Raw genomic sequence first — 19034 nt, 5'->3', positions numbered from 1 at the left:
TTCTTTAGCGAATCCATACAACCCGCAGTTTGATGTACTTAGAAGTCTTGCAAAACATCACAGGAGACGTAGTAGGCATGACCGCTTCTTGTGGCCATATTGTGGAGAAGCTAACTAGTAGGTTCAAAGGCAAGGATCTTCATAGGTTTAAAATCTTCTCAAGAACAGACTGCTGATCGCCTCTCAAACAGTGAAATAAATGACTACTAGATTTTGGAGCCGTTTGCTCTGACGCATTTTTGTTGGTTTCAGCTAACATTGTGAACAATCACAAAAAGCCATCTCATCACAGCAAGAGCAGCCCAAGGCCCCTTGCAGACAGCCTCGAGGGCTAGCAGCTAGAGAGACCGGCTGCCCCAGCTGGGAAGAGCAGCAAGGTGGCATCAGCTTCACTGACCATCACTGCTCTGAGCCTAGACAGCCCTGTCTCGCCTGAGCCAGGGTTCTGGGTATGCGCCTGTGTAGCACATTGCTAGTAACCTCCCCACCCTTGCCCAGCAACTGCAATCTGTTGATAGGATGTAGGCAGGATGTTGATATACTGTATGTAACAGGCAGACAGAACAGATACGCCGTACAAGTTATGGTTACCCTTCACTATGGTACTACTAGTACCGACAGTCTACACTACCGGATTTCCACTATCATCTGCAACTTATTTGTAAGAGATATAAAGCAGTAATAGCCTAGAACACCAGCATGAAAACATAAGTTCGATTGCAATGACATGTTCTCACAAACCACAGAATCACTGCTAAGGCAGACTAGCAACTGTTCTGCAAATAGTTAATTGGTCTTCGGCCTCTTCGGAAGTTTACTTTGCAACAAGACCTTAAGTCGTCAAGGATTACTACGTCAAACTGAAACTTATTTTACAGGCACCAATGGCACCTATCCAGAAAGCGCAGTTGAAACCTATAGCTGCACTCACTCTCCAATCTCCACTACAGCTTCTCAGTCTTGTGCCAAAAAGAGTCCCATGGTTACCGTGACTAAGACTAACCTGAAATTTTACACAGTCCTTAGTCAAACAGCTAATCATTCTCTTCAGCTCCCCGAAGTGTTACAGAGACAGCAATTCTTTCATCAATACACTTTTCCTTTCTCCTTAAGAACCACCCCAAAAAAGCAAGGCTTTGTTAGAATATGTAACTTTTGCTTTGATACTGCCAAGAGAGTCAATTATTAGTGAATGTTGCTCTGACAGTATTAGAGACCATAATGAAAGTGGTGTAGAGACTTTAGTATTAGTTGTATCTTACTTAGTATAACAACCACTCCCACCTGAAGAGGCAGAGTCTTTTAAGAGCCTCAGGGAGGAGCTTTCAGACAGACCTACTGCCTCTGATAGAGTTTTTTGCATCAGCTCTTAACAGTTGTTTGCATATCAGCCCCTGCATCACCAGAAGAGTCTGCCATAGCTCCACAGGAAGAATAACTGGAAGGGCTCAACTTTTAGTCAAGGCAGCTGGCGACAAAGCTTAATTTGTCAAGCAAGCTCTTGTCTTAAAGAGGACAGGAGTCTAAGGGTGAACTGACACCTCATCTTTTAGAAGCTAGGGTTGTTCCTCCATTCTCCTCCTGAATGCTGCCTCATTGCTCCCCACGGAACAGAAAGCTTTTCATAGCCAGCCATCTCCTTCAGCCCAAAGTGGCATTCTTCTCCCATAGTCCTGCAGCTAGCTCATCTAGTTTAAAGGCAAGCAAACAGGCTGGGTTAATTCACTGAACTGGAAGTTGCTTAACTGACTTACATTTTTCACAAATAGAGCAAAATAGCTGCGACTTGTCCAGATTGGCAGCAGTTAAGCTGACATTGTGGCAGGAACCACAATGCAGCAAGAATGAGGTGTGAAAGAGTTACTGGAAGAACTAAGCTCATTCCATGGCAAGACGTCAAGATTCTCATGATATTCCCACCGCGGCACAATGCCAGAGGACAGTGCGGGGCAAGGAAGGAACCTCCTTCTCGGTCCCACAGCTGTATGAAGGACACCCCGAAAAAGTTGGATGTTCACCTATAACAGCTTTATTGTCCTCCTGTTAGAGGAAGGATGGATGCCTCCTGGACTTGCATGTCTATTTTGGGGGTTATGCAACACCCACTACTCAAGGGAATAGTAACAGGAAACTCTGTCTGATACCTAAGAACTGTGGACCACTGTGCACAGGAATACACAGCATTAGTAGAAGCTTTGTAAGTGACCATTATAGAAATACTACATGCCATTGTGGAGTTCACACTTCAGAAAGGATTCTTTGAATGTGACTGAAGCTCTTAAGATAACTTAGAATAAGCCTAGAAATCATGCTAGTAGAAAGGCAAAAAGTTCTATCAACTTAGTTTGGTCAAGCAGCTGACAGTGATAAAGTAATCTCTAAAGTAGCAATGCAGGAAAAATGTGATACAAAAGGCTCTTTAAACTGTGCAAAAAAACCAAACCAAACCCCCCCACACACACCCACACAAAAAACCCCCTACACCTACACATGACAAGGCCCAAAAGCTGTAGCTTAAAAATGCAGCTTTATGAAAGAGGCATCTAGCAACTGAAAATTGCTCTAGAGACATAGGGAACCCTTTCTACTGAAGAGATATGCTTTAGCCTATCAAGAAGATGACTCAGTTCAGAAACAATCAAATATGGCTAAGAAAAGCAATCCTCCTTGTGCCAGTGCTTACTGATGAAGTAGTGGGCACATACACCATTACAAATTATTACAAAACCAGCATTGCTTATAAGTGGGAAGGAATTTACAATAATGTTTAATCTTAACATTTATGCTCACAGACTTGGATATTTTCACCCCCACTCCATTCAGGAAAAAAAGGCTCTGACAGATCAATTACTTTTGACTTTCTGGTAATAACAAAAAAATAAATACTACTTGTCCTTGCACATATAAGACAGGGCATTAATAGCCCTAATTATTCAAGTTTTAAAAGCCCGCTTAAAATAACCTATGGCTTACAGATAGCAATAAAGTCTTTAAAAAACAGCAACAAATTTGGCTGCTGTGTTTGCCAAGCACTCTACGAAGAGATGCTTACTTGCCACTGCTCATTTGTGTTCTTGCCTACCAAGCATTTACTGGAAACAGGACACAGCATTACAGATAGATACATCTAATCTATAAAGTTAGCTCTGACAGTCAGATTTTAACACTTTACCTAAGCACAGATCTGATAAGGTCCTTAAGTGCTGCTCGATACAAAGTAACCGATGACTAGATGACTAGTATTTGCACAAATCACTTTTTGCTGCAGTAGTCCCTACCTTTCCCCTGCAATCCCTAGAATGGCTCAAGGGAACACCGCAGAACTCGGAGTACCTGCCACGAAGAAGCTAGCAGTGAGTTTATATATACTAATTTACACTACAAAGATCATCAGAGAACTTTCTTCTTTCAATTTTTGCATCTTATAATTACATTCCAGTATTAACATGGCCCAGTTCTACATCTGTCAGGAGTCAAATGCCGTATGTCACGCCCAGACTACTGGGATGAGACATCTCTGCTCCCTAGATACCAGCTGACCGCAGATATCCTCTACTCCCCACAGCATTTGCAAATCATTAATCAAGGACTGAGACCAAGAAGCAGTTCAACTTACAGAGCAAGTGACTTGTAACTGCTGCTGCTGTTGCCCCTGCTCCTGGGGCGTGGGCTGCTGCTGTTGCTGCTGCGGGTCCCATATGTGCACCGTCTGTGCTGTATTCTGGTATGTCCCTGCCACAGCCTGCACTGCCACTGGAATGTGGATGTTGCCATTCATGAACTGTGCTGGAAAGAGCGAATTAGCAAGAGTCTGCACCACTTCCTCATGCGAGTTCTTCACTACCGAAGTACTTCCCACCATCTTATCCTTGTCATCTTCCAGCTTCACGGTAGCCAGCGTTGTTGGTGAGCCGCTGACGTGGACGGCATTGTAGGCCTCCTGAGGGATGGCGATGTGAGTTATGTTTTGCTGCTGAAGGTCACCGCGTGGTTGAGCAGAGTAAACAGGGATGGTCCAAGTCTCTCCAGTGGGGCTAGTAATGGTCCCAGTGGCACTGTACAGGTGGGCACTGTCCACTGTTAACAAGTCTGGCCTTAAAGAGACATAACTTTGCTGCTGGCCCTGAGGAATGGCCAGCACTGTGGCAACTGGCTGCCCCGAAATAGCATACGATACAGTAATAGGCATATCCACTTTGCGTTTCTTCACTGGCTGAAGGACACTAGCAGTGCTGATCCGCCGCTCTCCCTCTCGTGGAGAGCCTTGTTGAGAAGGTGGAGGTGACAGTGCCCCAACTGTCTGGATCTGTATCTGCTGGCCACCAGTAATGGCTTGTCCTGCCACAAGCTGGGCCTGGATCTGCTGGTGCTGTATGTGTTCCTCCTGTATCTCAGCAGCCTGGATCTGTTGGGCAGTCTGCACATGCTGCACTTGGATTTGAGCTGCTTGCAGCTGAGACGGGCTGGGGCTCTGAAGAGATTGACTCTGTATTGTCTGGGATGCCTGCTGCTGCGCCTGGCCCTGGATCTGCACTTGGACCTGTATTGGTTGCTCTGAAGCTTGATGGACAGTGAGTTGGGGAGAGAGCTGTTGGGCGGAGACTTGCTGCGGTGACTGCTGGACCTGGACCTGAACCTGCAACAATACCAAATCAGCAGTTAGAGATCAGCAAGTGTCAATGATCCAAAAGTGCGGCCACCCACCAAAATGGCCCATCACTAGAGCTCTATGCCCCTGGCCTCTTAGGTTTAGTTTTATGATTCCATATACTAATCTTCTCCCAAAGAGAAAATGAAACTGAGTCACTCCAGAAGTGCTTGGCAGAGTAGATGTTGCATTTGCTAGTACTGCACATTTTCTGTTCTTCTCAGCAGAAACAGAACAGTGCCTGTACGTTTCTCCTCCATCCTCAGAAAGTTCTACAGACTTATGCGAACAGACTACATCCTTAGAAGCCGAAAGACAGCCTCCAGAACTATTTGCATTGCTACAATGTTATTTCAGCAGAGGCCTTGCTATAGCAAGTCTTTGAGGTCATCTCTGATGTTAAATTTATCTTGCTACAAAATGCAGGAGCTTGCTTCATTCTTATTATGCCCTACAGAGCGATTTTACTGCTTCCAACCCCAGTCCCCAAAATGGCTCCGGGATCACTTGACAGTGACAGGCGCTAAGAAATGATATGTTGAAACTAATGCTTGGCTCTTTCCACACAAAGCAGAGAAGCATTATTTTGAAATCATGTGTAAAGCACTTTAGTAGCACTTGTATAGTAGCACCATACAAGCAGGTGTCAACACAGGAAAAGTTGCAAGTGTAACCTGAATCTCTTTCATGCTCTAAAGGGCAACATTGCAGCATTTATTCTTTAAACTTCAGAAATATTTCTTTGGCAACAATAAGTAAATAACGAAATGCTAACTGGACTTTAGGTATTCCACTTAATTCCATCTATTGTCCAAGTTATTCAGCTGTATTTTCTAACCTGTGCACGTACACAATGCTGAATAACATGGGCAAAATACTTCTAAACTTGGATCCAAACACAGTTCGTTTGAGTTTGGGGGGGGGGGGGGGAGGAGAATTACACACACTTTCTTCTAGAGAGAAGAGGGCACTTTAAGGTGTCCCAAGGCATCCTAGGAATATACTTTTGGAATTGACCACTCTTTTCCCAAACTTATGGGAAACAAGGTAAGTACAGATCCCTCTCTCCTGGCATGTTACTTCCAGCTCAGACCATTTTCCAATCCAATGCATTTAAGAGCCTGATAAATCTAGCCTCCATTAGCTTACGCAGTCTCCTTTTGAACCTATTTGCTTGAAATGAGTAATAATCTGTGTCTTTGCATAGTGACCCTTTCTGTGGAAAAAAAAGAACTCGCATCAGCATCCACTTGCCCAACAATTGTCACACTATCTAGAAGCAGTCCAGGAGCAGACTTGGAGTTAGGAGTCAGAGGGAATCCCAAACACAAAGTTTGGTCCCGCACAGCTTTACACTCCAGGCCTCACGCTCAACACAACTGCTCTCTTTATTCCCTTCCCAGGGCACTACATGAGCTTTGCTTTCATCTTCCGGATGCTTCACCGCTTTGTCCCCCCAGACCTACGGGGCCACTTTGTTGCATTTGCCTTGTTCTAGAAGTGATGTCTCAGGCTCTGGTGATCACCTGCTTTGACAGGCTTCCTTAATGCTGCATCTTAAGTAGGTAATTAATTACCCAATCTCCCCTTTCAAATCCAACTTTGAGAGATGTAGAGTTTTGCTAGTGGCACCCATGAAAGCTGTACGATGGCTGAAGTCAACACTGATTTATTTAGTCATAAAACCATATTTTCCTTACTCACATTATCTCACTCTTTTCTATCTCACTTATTTAAGTCCAATAAGCTAACCTAATATCCACACAAAGACTCCACACTAGCCAGCCTGACAATACCAACAACTCAGGTCTACACTTCATAGATACAAGAAAACTCATCCCCACCTCCCAAAGTCACCTCTAAAAAGTCTTAAAAAATTTTAAGCATTCATTTGCAGCCAATTAAGAGTTGCCAAGGAAGAAGCAGACTAGCAAAATACATCACTTGCAGACCAACTTTTTAAGTTACCTCCTGTCAAGAACTAGTTCCATTCCCAGGAAGAGCAGAAAATTTTAAAGGTTTCTGCTGAGAGCTATATGCAATATACTGTAATCCAGATGACGTGGATTTTATGTAATTTCCAGCAAGGTAACAAGAAACATATGACCTCATGCCAGCACAACAGTTTAGAAAGCCGCATCAATGAGTGATTTGAGCAGGCAGTTAATTGAAAAGGATGAAGTCACTTATGGGACACACTTTTTAAATTCTGTTTTGGTGCTCATATCATACTGCCCTACAGACTGTCAAAATAGCCCAAGCATGTATCTTATCTGCAGTGTGTTTTGGGAATCTGCACAGGTTGACTAAGAACACCTTAAAAGTACCTTCACCTTCTGTGCATACAAAATTTTAGATTATAGTCCTGCTACCACTTTAGTATATACAAAGCTACCTCTCACCACCTCAGACTAGTGAGGACTATTTTTGTCGCCAGCAGTAAGAAAGCCTGCTCCTGCCCTCAAACAATTTTATCAAGCAAGTGCAACTAGAAAAGTAATGAGTGGGTTTAAGCAAGGGGCATCTCCAGAACTAAGAACAGACAAATTGAGATTGCATTTCTTTTTTCCAGCTTTTAGATCCTAAGCCTACTATTTCTAAAATCCATGGGCAACTTCCACTACTTTCAGGATGTGAGGAATCATGACCCAAGGCCATATGATACTTTCCCAGACATAAATCCCAACCACTAGAACTAGCATGTCTTGCCACTGCTTTTGAGTTCACACAGCATTTTTTTTTAATACCCGAAGAATAAGCCCAGACCCAAGCGAGATGATAAAGTCAGACTCCAGAATCACTGAAAGTTCTCCATACTGCAAACCACTGACACAATGTTTTCAACCACAGATTGTTCCTCTTTAAAGGAACACTGAAGCTATACCTACTGCGCATCAGACATCCCCTGGGTATTACACTTCCCTTCAAACTACCTTATTTTGCAGTAGCTCCCTCCTTATTCTGCAAGTAGCTTGTATCCAGGAGTGCTACAGGTATTTATTTCAGGTTTACATACCCAATCTGAAACAGAAGCATCTTTAGTTAGCCTCATTGTCTAACTTGAGATCTGAGATAGAAGGCTGAAGAACTACTCTGAACAACATCTGCAGTTGACTTTTAAAGAAGACTCTACACGAAGAGGAATGCTTTAAATTTACCGGCCAAGACCAGCAGAGAGGCCTTCAGTCTTCTGCACAAGGTGAAGACTGAAAGTAACGGCATGTTATGCTGGGAATTCTTGGGTTATACTGTTGCAAAAGAGGAACATGCCAAGTTACCAGTACTGAAAGACTGCTTACTGCCAGAAGTTTGGATGGAACACCAAGAAAAGCTTTACTTCCCAGCAGGCTACTATCACACAGAGAAATGCATTTTACCACAAAGTATCTAGAAGTTTGACCAACTACTAGTGGACTAGAGAATCAAAAGCAGTAGAAGTCAAAGCAGAAAAAAAGACAAATAATGCTCTAGAAAGTGAAAATGGCTGTTTTATAGGCTTGGAAGAGAATCTTTTGTTACATTAAGCTCAAAACCACATTCTGTCTAGGACTGAGCACATGCAAAGAGAAAATAAGTAACTCCACCAGCAAGGTAACAAATAAAGCCTGGTTTCCAAAACATTTTTCCCCCTCATGGTTGACAGACTAACTCCAACTAAGACTTGCAAGAAGGATATTCACAACATGTCTGCCCTGTCTGATTCCTTCTTAGGCAAAGAATCCACACTGCAGAACTGCAGTTCTGAAATAATTAAATTGAAAGAATTCACAAGCAAAGGAAATCTCATCTGTGGACTGACTGGATTATCTAGCATTTCCCAAAATCTCACTCTAATTGAAATTTCTCTGCTGGTTCAGGTATTCATACCAACTCTTGCCTGCATGGATTTTCCAGCATCTAGCCTACCCTAGCGCACCAACATACTCTCTCTCAGATGCTTATTTTCCTGAACACGTCTTTGTTTCCTGAATCTATATTTACACTAGCAAGTAGTATGATACAAAAAGAGCAGATCTTCAGAGCAAGACAAAAGGACCTGGCATCTTTGTACTAGGCATTCCAGGAGATTTTACTTCAGACTTAGATCCTCATTTTCCAGGCCAGGCTTGACCTAGCCGCAACAAGACTACCTCTTACGGCGTGGTTTCATCCGAAATGAATCCTCACTGATAGGCTCCAAACCAGGAGTGGTAAGCAGGAGCAGGCAGACTTGCTGCAGGAAGTACACTTCAAATAAACCCCCAAAGTAACACAGTTGCACCTCAAACTTCCACACTTGTGCAAGCTGACTGAAATCAACCACTCAGAAACTTAATGACAGTAAGAGAACAACTTTTTCAGCCCAACTTAAAGAAATGAGGCTTAAAATACACTTTCCTCAAGAACTTTCCTAAGCCAAAGTGATTCCAGAATTGAAAACATTAACACTGTAATAAAGGGTTCCTTTTTACATCTTGCCAACGTTACCTAGCACATAGGTACAACTATAAAATAGATCTGCAAAACAGAGTAGGTAAAAACACTGATCACTCTTTAGTAGCAGGAAATGTTGAACTTGTTATACAACTGCTTTACAGGAAGTGCTTTGCTATCTACCAAAGTAAACAAGGTCTATGGGGAGTGTACAAGTCAACTGTTCAGAACAACTGCCAGACAGGCTCTCACTCTGTGTTTTTCCTCTGCTCATTCATCAACTTCTGTGAGATAATTCCACTGGCCAAAAATATGCCTTTTATGTGTTTGAACAGTTCTAACAATAAGACTATGCTGTCAAGATACATACTGGGGCAGGATTTAGATCCAAGATACTTACAACATGTGAACTAGGGAAAACAAAACAGCTCCCCCTCTTAAAGAGAAATCTATTTCCACACACAAGAAGGGCCACCTCTAAAAACACTACTCTTGACTACAATCAAACTTTGAAGAGACACACTCAGACCTAGCAGCTAGTATTAATTAGTATTTGCTATACTACTATCTGGTTGCTTTCAAAGATAAACTAAAAGGAGCCTTACCTTTTCTTAGAAAAAGAGGGGCTAAACTTCAGAACTAAGACAGGAGGCAGGGGGAAGGGGAAAGCCTTCCAAAGTGAAGGAAAGATGCATTCTTGGAAGAGGCAGAGGAAAAAAAAGTTTTCTTCTGGGCTACATAAGTGCCTCTTTCCCTGCCATACTTCATTAATACCAGCCAGCTTCCTATAATGGTCTGAAGTCATAGAACAGAGATTGGGGAAAGAATGAAACAAGTTAAAGCCAAAGAGTGAATATGAGGAACTGAGCAGTTAGTAAGACATAAGTACTTAACAGTTTCTGCAGGTATTTAATCATTCCCTATACAAGTCTGCAGTCTCGCTCAGCTGTAGCATCTCCCCTCAGTCCCAGTCCAAGGACTTCTTGCCATCTATGCATCATCTAGCCAAAGTCTTATTAAAGGACTGGAACTGAGGATCTTCCCTACGTGCGCTGTGTATGTCCTAAGCAAAAATACCTTACTCTCCTCTGATGTCCCTTCTGCTACGTCTTCTTACTGGTGAAGATGAGAAACAAAAAGAAGAGGTTCACTGACCTCTGCAGAAACACCTACTCCGTAAGCAAGTCAATGTGAACACCTTTTTACCCCAGTATCATCAATTCTAGAGGACCTCAATGCACAAGACCAACTAGCAATAATCTTGCCAAAGGTAGAAACAGAAAAGCTCTTACTTGACTGGAGAAAAACACAGCTCTTCCCAACTAGTACAGCACAAAGTACCTCAACTTGGGATACAAAACTATTTCTTGAGATTGATAGTGGCACTACTGTGACCCTGGCCATGGAAGGAGCTCCAAGACACTTGCACTTGTACAGAACCTAACTGGACAGTTCCATCTACTCAGTTTTTGAGTTAACAGTGTCTGACAACAGTCTGTTGAACCTATTGACAAGAAAACCCTAAGGTATTCAAGAAGAAATTTGAGAAGTACTCTAAGGCACTTCTCCTTCAAGCAGAAAATTTATTTTCCCAGGATAAAATAAAAACAGCAAGCAGTCACGTACTGTTGTCATTGGTCCACAGCAAGATCTAGGATGAAACCTGAGCACTGTCTATGATCATAAGGCTGTCATCAGTGCTTGCAACTGTGAGGTTGCATCCAACTGGTCATATTTTCAGTCACCTTCAGCACCACCATCACACAGCTAGACTTCAGTAGAGTCATTCAAAGGGTTTCCCACTGATTTGCAATTGGGTTAACAAGAACTAAGTGGATTATCGAGTCAAGTACTGGGATGACACAAGTTTCTGATCAAAATGTAAGAGGCTTCAGAGGATGAACCAAGTTCCTCATGAGATAACACAAGCAGTGGTTTAGCAAACAAGGCACAACAGCTAAAGTAGCTCAACAGCCAAGCTAATATGCAAAAATCTAGAACAGGGTGAAGGACTTTGTTTTCAGCCCATACTAGTCTGCAGCTGACTTCCTCATGGTCCACATCCAAACTCTTCAGGTTTTACTGGCTACGGTTCTGTACCAGTGTGAATGAGCTGGATCAGATGCACTGCTCTGGTGAAACACTGTCCATCCCAAAGTTGTAACAAAATCCAACTTTGTTCAGGCACTATGCTGTGTCACTGGTGCCACAGCAAGTCTTGAAACAGGTGAATGCTAAACCCTGGGTTTCAAGTTAATCACGTCTTGATGAGAAATCTTGAAAGACAGAAGAACATTAAAGCTTTTGTAGAAGGATAAAGACACTTTCCCACCTCAGTCCTTGCAAAACAGCAAGACTAATTCATTCACTTCAAGATAACTCTGAGACAGTTGCTGAAATACATGTGAGCCCAATTGCTCTGATGATGCACAAAAGCTGCAGCCATATCTAGCACCAGGTTATGCTATCCGAGGGTTCTGGGGGTTGGTAACAGACCAAAGCAAGCTGCAGGGTAGGCAATACAAAATACGAATTATTGTTTGTACTGACAGGCATGACAGCAGGTATTTTAAAGCAGAGTCGCATCAAAAACAAGGAATGTTGTCTATGCTCTTCCCCCTTAGGAAAGCTGTGTAAGGTCTGATTTTTGTTAGGTACTTTTTGCAGTCCCTAGAGTGCAGGCCATTTAGTTTAAAAAATAGGAACAGGGCTCTGGCAGCAACTCTACGGTTATTTTCAAGGTCAGGTGCTTATTTTTTTTTCTAGAGTGTATGATATATGACCTCTGTCCCCATCTGCCTCACTAGAACGTTTGGAAGAGTCAAGTCTGAACTTTGACTAGTTCTGAAAGGAGGCAGCAGCAGAAAAAAGTGGTTCCTTGTAATTTTTACAACTGGTTTGGTGCCTTCAACATCTTCAAGACTGAGGCACTCCCCCTCAAAAAAAAAAAAAAAAAAAAAAAGAAAAACCACACCCCAAACTCTTACTTCTATTGAAAATGAAATTTTTGACTGAAAATCTACTAGCTGGCAAAACCAGAAGCACCTTTGATCAGTTTTAAGAGTCATGAAGAGGTCCAATTCATCTCTCCATCTGTAAGACTTAAGGCTTTTATTCTCCCAAAGCCTTATGACACAAGTTACTGTAGGGCAGCAAGTTAAGAGCGTGAACAGCTAGCATTTATTTACTCTTTAGACAGAGTAATTGCAGGTGAATTACTCAGTGAAAAAGGTAAGTAACTTTGTCTTTACTGTAGGATGTCAGTGTGCACGTGAGCTGTTAAGAAGTCAGTGTGAACTTGCCACAGAACAATAATCTCATCTGCAGTAATTTATATCTCCTTATTTGCTGCAAAAGAGAGAAGTTTACAAATTTAGATTCAAGCTAAGGAAGACAGGAAGATTCATATCTGAAGTGTATGAGAATTACACCTGTAATCAGAGTCCAGCTGTTTTGAGACATATGAGAACCTTAGCAAATGCTCTGTAGACTCATATGGGATAAGACTGGAGGACCAAGGCAGTTATCCCAAGTTTTACATTTTTCCTGGTGCTAGATTTGCTTATTTAATGCTTAAGAAAAAGTTACCGTAGTATCTATTAAAACCTAGACATGACTCATTCCACTGTGCAAACAAATAAGCCTCCTTGACACATATGTACCTTTTAGAAAGTCTTTCTTGAAAGATACCTTCCCTGGTTGATAATATAAGTTGACTTCCCCTTCATTTTCCCTCAGCTTAAAAGCCAGTTCGAGAACAACAACGTTCCCAACTTTCAAGTAAAATAATTCTAAAGAGTACTGATTTCACTAAAAAAATGTGAAGGGGTTAGACCCCATGACCACTCTAAACAACTAGACAGAGAAACTAAGACCAGCAGAGGGGGAGGGGTATTTATAGCTGCTTCATACAGAGTGCAAGGCTTCAGGGAGTTGTGTACATGCCAGAACTGTCAACCATTTCTCAAATAGGTTACACCACTACATTGCTATGTATGCTGCTCCTCCTACAGCGGGGCTCAATGGAGGCAGGATCAAGAGAGAAATTTGCTATCAAACTCCTTATACAAAAGGGAAATAAAGCTGTTACATATAAAGTTATTGGCCCTGTCTCTTCAGTACTTGCCTGTGGTTTCAAGTTAGACAGTAGCTGGCTCTGAACACTACTCCGTGGGTTAGGAGATCGTACATACATCCAAAATGATTTAAGATGCTTACCTGGACTTGCTGTGGTTGCTGAACCTGTATCTGCTGCTCCTGCTGAGTTTGCTGCTGGACACTGGTTGTCACAGGACAAGCAAGTTCAAGCAAAGACCCAGCCACCTCTGTGCTGTCCGTGTAAATGCAGTTGCCACCTTGCTGATACACCATTGTGGTAGTGGCTGTCTGCTGAAACTCCTGCAGAGCTTCAGGCCCCTTGGAAGCAAGGGAGTCCAGAAACTCCTTCATCCTGTGCTGGGGGATTGTTCGCGCCTTCACACGGATGTATTCTTCAAAGGAAATGGTGTTCTCCAGAGAATTATTCATATTGCAAGGTCCTTAGGGTTCCTTAATAAAAGAGAAAGGTAAACTCTTAACTACAGCACTCCTGTTGTGCAAGGATATTCCCAACTCCAGTAACTCATTTCTCACACTAAGTACCATATGAAAACTAGCAAACATGCACAGCCAGATGCCCCGAGACAGATGCTTTAGTTTTACATGGCATCTTGTGCTAATACACATTTCTCTAAGTAACCCTTAGCAGCTCAGGGAAGTCTGAAGGATAACCACATGTAACTATGATACCTATTTAAAGAGTTCACTGCCACAAGAAATCATCTTCTAGCATTGCATTTAACACAGACCAGGCCAGTCCTGTAACAGACTAAATCAAGTCACACAGTTTCATTTGTTCGCAGCATGCAGTATTAGTGACAGCAGCCTAGAAATCAATATTTGTGGCCCTGCTCTGCAGCCACAGAGGTGGGAGAACGAAGCAGCATGTTCTGGCAGGCCATGCAGTTCTATTCTAAGCAGCTAATGGGGAGCGCAACGGAAGAGCATCAGATGCAGCATTCAGCCACGCTGCTATTAGGACTAGGACAGCCCTATTGATTTGAACCTAACAAGCAAAAGGAAGTGAGCACTGGAATTAAGAGATTCCTCAAACTGGAAGCTAGAGACATGGAAAAGGAAAACTCTAGAAATGACAGAGGCAACAGCAGCATCAATTCTTGATATCTCTTTGTTATAGGAAGAGGTTAGCATGAAACATGCCATGTATGAAAACAAGAGAGACAGAGAAAAAGAAAACAGAAGATCAGGGAAAAAGTGAGAGCAAGGAAAAAAGAAATCCACTCGAAAGCATTAGAAACCTCTAGCGCTTGCTCTCTGACTGCATTCTCCTCTCTCTGTTATTGACTTATCTTGTTTAAACCCAGAAATTATTTCTGCAGTGGGTATACTGTTAAGGCACTAAATTAGTCCTGATACAGGGTAAACAGATTTGAGCTATAACACCGCCAGCTGCTGAGATGGTTATGAAAAGATGTGAAACAGTACAAGATCAGGACTAGAAGAGGGAATTCAGTACTGCTAGATCAAGCTGTGGAGGGGCAGAAAAAGCGATGAACACCACTGCATGTACATTAAGACCGTAATTCTAAATAAAATAGATATGAAAAGCAAAACTACTTATGTAGTTTTTCACAGTGATTTGATCAAGTGGAACCAAGATGGAAATATCTGAATAAACACTAGACTTCAACAGCCTGCCTGCAAATGGAAGTTAGTTCTAGGCTCTCAGCAGTGCTATACCTCACTGTAATGGTGCTCTACAAGTCTGATTCCAATTCCCACCAAAATCAGAAGGAGATGAAGAAGATTTTAACCACCCTTTGCTGCTCTATGACAGCAATATAAACACCACCAAAATTTATTTATGCAGAGGTTCACTGCTTATGCACTAACTAGACCAGGCTCACAGAAAACAGGAGTATCAAACATAAAGGGAGCACACATGAGGTAGCTCTTGCTGAATATACAATTTATGGGGTCTTTGAGCAACAAATGTTGCTGTATTAGGCGACTAAAGAAAACATTCTTAAAACATGCATCACTGTTTAGTGATTAAAAAGCACATGCTAATGGTGTTCGCTGCTATTATTATTAAATGCAACAATTCTGTAAAAAACAGCATGCAGGGTCTCCCGCAGAGCCAGAGCTAGACAGAAAAAAGAACAAACCTCTTGTCTCTCAATGATTTTGACAAATTTTCAAGCCAGCTCTGTGTGACAGAGCTAATAAGACTATTCGCTTAGTTGCTGACTCAGTGAAGTTTCTCCACAAGCCACCCAAGAAAAAGCTAAGCATCTCTGTAAGCTCAGCACTCACCTTTCCCCACTGAAGAGGTAGGAACACTAACTGCTCAGTCAATACCCTGCATCTCTCCATAGCACACAGTATTAACCCTTTCCCAGCTGACTGCTGACTGCATGTCAACTTTGTTAACGTATCTTCCGTGACTCAGACAGGGCCTTTACCAGACACAGTCAAATGAATCTTGCACCTAACTGTAAGAAGCTCCATTAGGTCTCTGAAGCTGGAAAATACAGACTGAGTGATTAGCTTGCCCAATTTTCCTGCTTACAGCTTGCAAATACTTGACTTCAGCACCACAGCTGGACTTTCAGAAGCACATAATCATTTTGCACGCCCACTTGGAGACGCATTAGTGGACACAGCTTTCAGGGGGAAAACGCTCCTGAAGAATAAGTCTCAAGGATGCCAAGCTGGGAACCCAGAAGAGAACGCTACAGGTGCTATTTGATGCTACAGTGAAGCTTGTATGACAGCTATCCGCAGCTGAACAGGATGGACTCACCTCTCAGCAATGGTCCTGCCTAATTCCTTGCTCCTGCATTAGTGCTTATTATGGTGCCACAGCTCAGGGAATAGAGTCATAGGAAGCTATTTGCTTTCTGTTAATCGTGTCAAGGGAGAGAGCAGGGAGACGAGCCAGGCCACTGCTTTCAGCAGCAGTTATCCATTAGCCCTAACAGCTATGCAATGTCATCAGACTACATCCTGGTAAAATTCATACGACACTTTTGGGAGTCCAACTCTTTGGCTGAGAGCTGCTCATACGTACACCTCGCTTCTCCACAGCAGAGGCCAGAAGCCACCAGAAACCCCGATGCATAAGCAACAGCCCCAAAGATCAGGGGGATTCCGCCACCAAATCTTCACCTACCTCTTCCAGCCACCAGGAAGGTGAACATATACAGCATGAATTCTTTAAATACAAATCCTTGGCCCTGCTCAGTTGTTCCATCTTAACTGAGCAAGCATCAATATCAAAAGCCTACCAGCCCGCTCTTGTGAGTCTTCCCCTGTCACAAGCTGTTGGAAGGAAGCTCTCTTTACATCATCTAGCACGGAAAGTCTTGGCTGTTATTCAGATAAGATTATGACACCAGGAGTTACTAATGCCTAGAATGGTGAAACGCTTACCTGGACCACTACAGCATTTGAAGCCCCAATCCTGGATTAGAACCTCAGTGCAACCACATGGTATATAAAGCATAGCCCCTGCTCCAAAACAGCAACAGGAACTTCCTTCATAGTTTAAGAACACGGAGAATCTGCTCTCCCATATCGGCAATGAGAAAGAGCTAAAGATACTACAGGTAAAAGAGTCTTCCAGAATCACCCATGCAACTTAGGAGAGGGAGGGGGAAATCAGGCTGAACACACCATTCACATTCATGTCGGTTTGAAGACTCCTTGGGGGTTTTCAAGTAAAAGCATCAAACTGCTTAAAACTGCTCTTCACAGAACCCTGTGCAGAAGCAGAGGTACCAGATCTGGCTGGAAATTCAGAAAAGTAACATTGTATTCAGAGAGATTTTATTAATACTCAAAAGATTGGGGGGGGTGGGGGGGGGAGAGAGACAAACAATAACAACCGTTTCTGACTGAAGTCTCCTTTAAGACTCAATAGTGCATTCAATAGGTTTTTGTACTTCAACACAGTTTACCACTGCAGTTGCCACTTTTACTGTTAGTTATTATATCAATTTATGCATTCCATTGAACTAGTAGGCACCTGTTAAAAATAGCAAATATCCACCCTTACTTGGCAGCATGGGTTTTTAATATTGTATTTAAAAAAATGAAGTAAAAACGTCAAAGCAGTACAGTTTCTTCAACACAGGGACTTAATTCCTTCCTGCCCAGAGTAACTACATTTTCCAGGAAATAAGTTCAAGAAACTCTTTGAAGATCATGAGCACATACGGTTAGTTCATAAAACTTAGACTGAGGTTACTGAAAACACACACACAACTTGCAGCATGTGGACAATCTGGACTCACCAGTCACCATGTTGCATGTATTTCTGCTGCTCTTGTCCTGAGCTCTTAGACTTGTAACGTTCTGGAGAAGACAGAACAAAGAAGCCCTTTCCATCCCCAGTTCCTCTTTCTTTATTAAAACCATTTTATTATTTTTTTAAAATAGATTCCATTGGCAAAAAAAAAAAAAATCAAAGAAAAATATGATCATCTAGCGGTCCTTATTTAAGAATTGTGAGATGCCCAATTCCTAACTGATTTGTCCCTCGGTCTGAACACAGGTTAAGGAAAGCGGGCGCCGGCGTGTGTGCGCCGCAGAGCCCCGCGCAGGCCGGCCAGGCACACGGGCGCCGTCCGCACTGGAGTTACTGGAAGGCAGAACTTAGAACAAGGCAGCAGCAGTGACAGGAGCCAGAGTCCCTCCCTGCTCCCCCCGCAGGTGCTCCAGGCGCAGCGACCCCGCGGCGGCGGGCCAGGCCCCTCCGCGGCAGCGAGGCCGAGCCCCACGTTCAGCCCCGCCGCCACCGGCGGCCAGGCCTCGGCCCCCCGGCAACAAGCGGGCGGCGAGCCCGCGGCGGCCCCAGCGCCAGCACGGTGCCCCCGCCCGGGGCCGCCGCCACCGCCTTCCCGGCCCCGCGGGAGGCGCTGCACCGCCCCTCCCCGCCCGCCGCGGGAGCCATGTTGGGGGCTTCGCCAGCGACGGCGGCCGCCGAGGGCCGCGCCGAGGCGGAGGCCGCGCCTTCCGGCGCGCGCGCTCCTGCCGCCGCCGCGCGTGCCCGCGCGCGGGGCGCAGGGAAGGGGCCGCCCCAAGGGGGGGGGGGGGGAGGCGGGGACGCGCCCGGCCCAGGAGGAAGGTGCTGGGGGGCCCCGCGGGGCAAGAGGCGGGTGCGCGCCCGGCAGGCGGGGCCGCGCCGCGGGGCCGCGCCGCGCCGCCCCCTCCCCCTCCCCGCCGGGCCCGCGCCGCCCCCGGAACCGCCGCCGCCTCCCCCCGCGCGCGACGGGAGGCCCCGCCCGGCCCCGCCGCCGCGGCCGCGGCCGCGCGCCCCCCCCGGCCCGGCGGCCCCGCTGCGCCGCGCCGTGGCCCGGCCCCGCCTCACCCCGGCCCCGCCGCCGTCGCCGCCTCGCGCCGCCGCCGCCTCGGCCCCGAGTCTTTTCCCCTCACAGCTCCCTGGGCGCCATCTTACATTCAACCCCCCGCAGCCAATCAGCGCGCGGCCCAGGCATCGCGAGAGCGCGGCCCCCAAGCCCCGCGAGAACTCCGCGCCCGGGCCCGCCCCGCGCCTTAAAGGGGCCGCGCCGCGGCCGGCGCCGGGGGCTGGGGGCGACCGCCGGGGGGCGCCCTGCGCGCCGGGCTCGGCGCTGCGCGAGGCTCGGGGCCGCGGGGACCTCGCGTCGGGCTGGGCCGGGGCTCCCGCGGAGCCGCTGAGCCCGGGGCAGGGACACGCACGGCCCCGCGGGGCTGGGCCTGGGGGACGCGAGCAGCCCCGCAGGGCTGGGGGCAGGCATGGCCCCTACGTTCCCCGCCCCACGGGGCCAGGCCCAGGCACGCACATGGCCCTGCGGGGCCAGGGACACGCGTGGGGCTGAGCACCCTCGAGGGACAGCACCGGGGACACGAGCAGCGTGGGGTCAGGGCC

At 45.4% G+C, this 19034-nt stretch overlaps 1 protein-coding gene across 4 annotated transcripts in view; it reads right to left on the bottom strand.

Annotated features, from left to right (window-relative positions):
• Positions 1-18637, bottom strand: part of QRICH1 (glutamine rich 1) — a 29359-nt gene extending 10722 nt beyond the window's left edge. The window contains exons 1-4 of one of the 4 annotated variants that reach the window (XM_064519058.1): positions 18495-18637; positions 17419-17479; positions 13280-13609; positions 3617-4636 (exon numbers count right to left, since the gene is read on the bottom strand). In XM_064519058.1, the coding sequence (XP_064375128.1) occupies positions 3617-4636; positions 13280-13588 (1329 nt within the window). In that variant the 5' untranslated portion in view covers positions 13589-13609; positions 17419-17479; positions 18495-18637. The remainder of the gene's footprint in view (positions 1-3616; positions 4637-13279; positions 13610-17418; positions 17480-18494) is intronic. The other 3 variants (XM_064519060.1, XM_064519059.1, XM_064519061.1) reach the window with 3 other exon arrangements.
• Positions 18638-19034: the final 397 nt, after the last annotated feature.

Source organism: Dromaius novaehollandiae, chromosome 12 (genome assembly GCF_036370855.1).
Source record: "Dromaius novaehollandiae isolate bDroNov1 chromosome 12, bDroNov1.hap1, whole genome shotgun sequence".
Classification (NCBI taxonomy): Eukaryota; Metazoa; Chordata; class Aves; order Casuariiformes; family Dromaiidae; genus Dromaius; species Dromaius novaehollandiae.
This window is presented reverse-complemented; position numbering and strand designations above follow the sequence as displayed.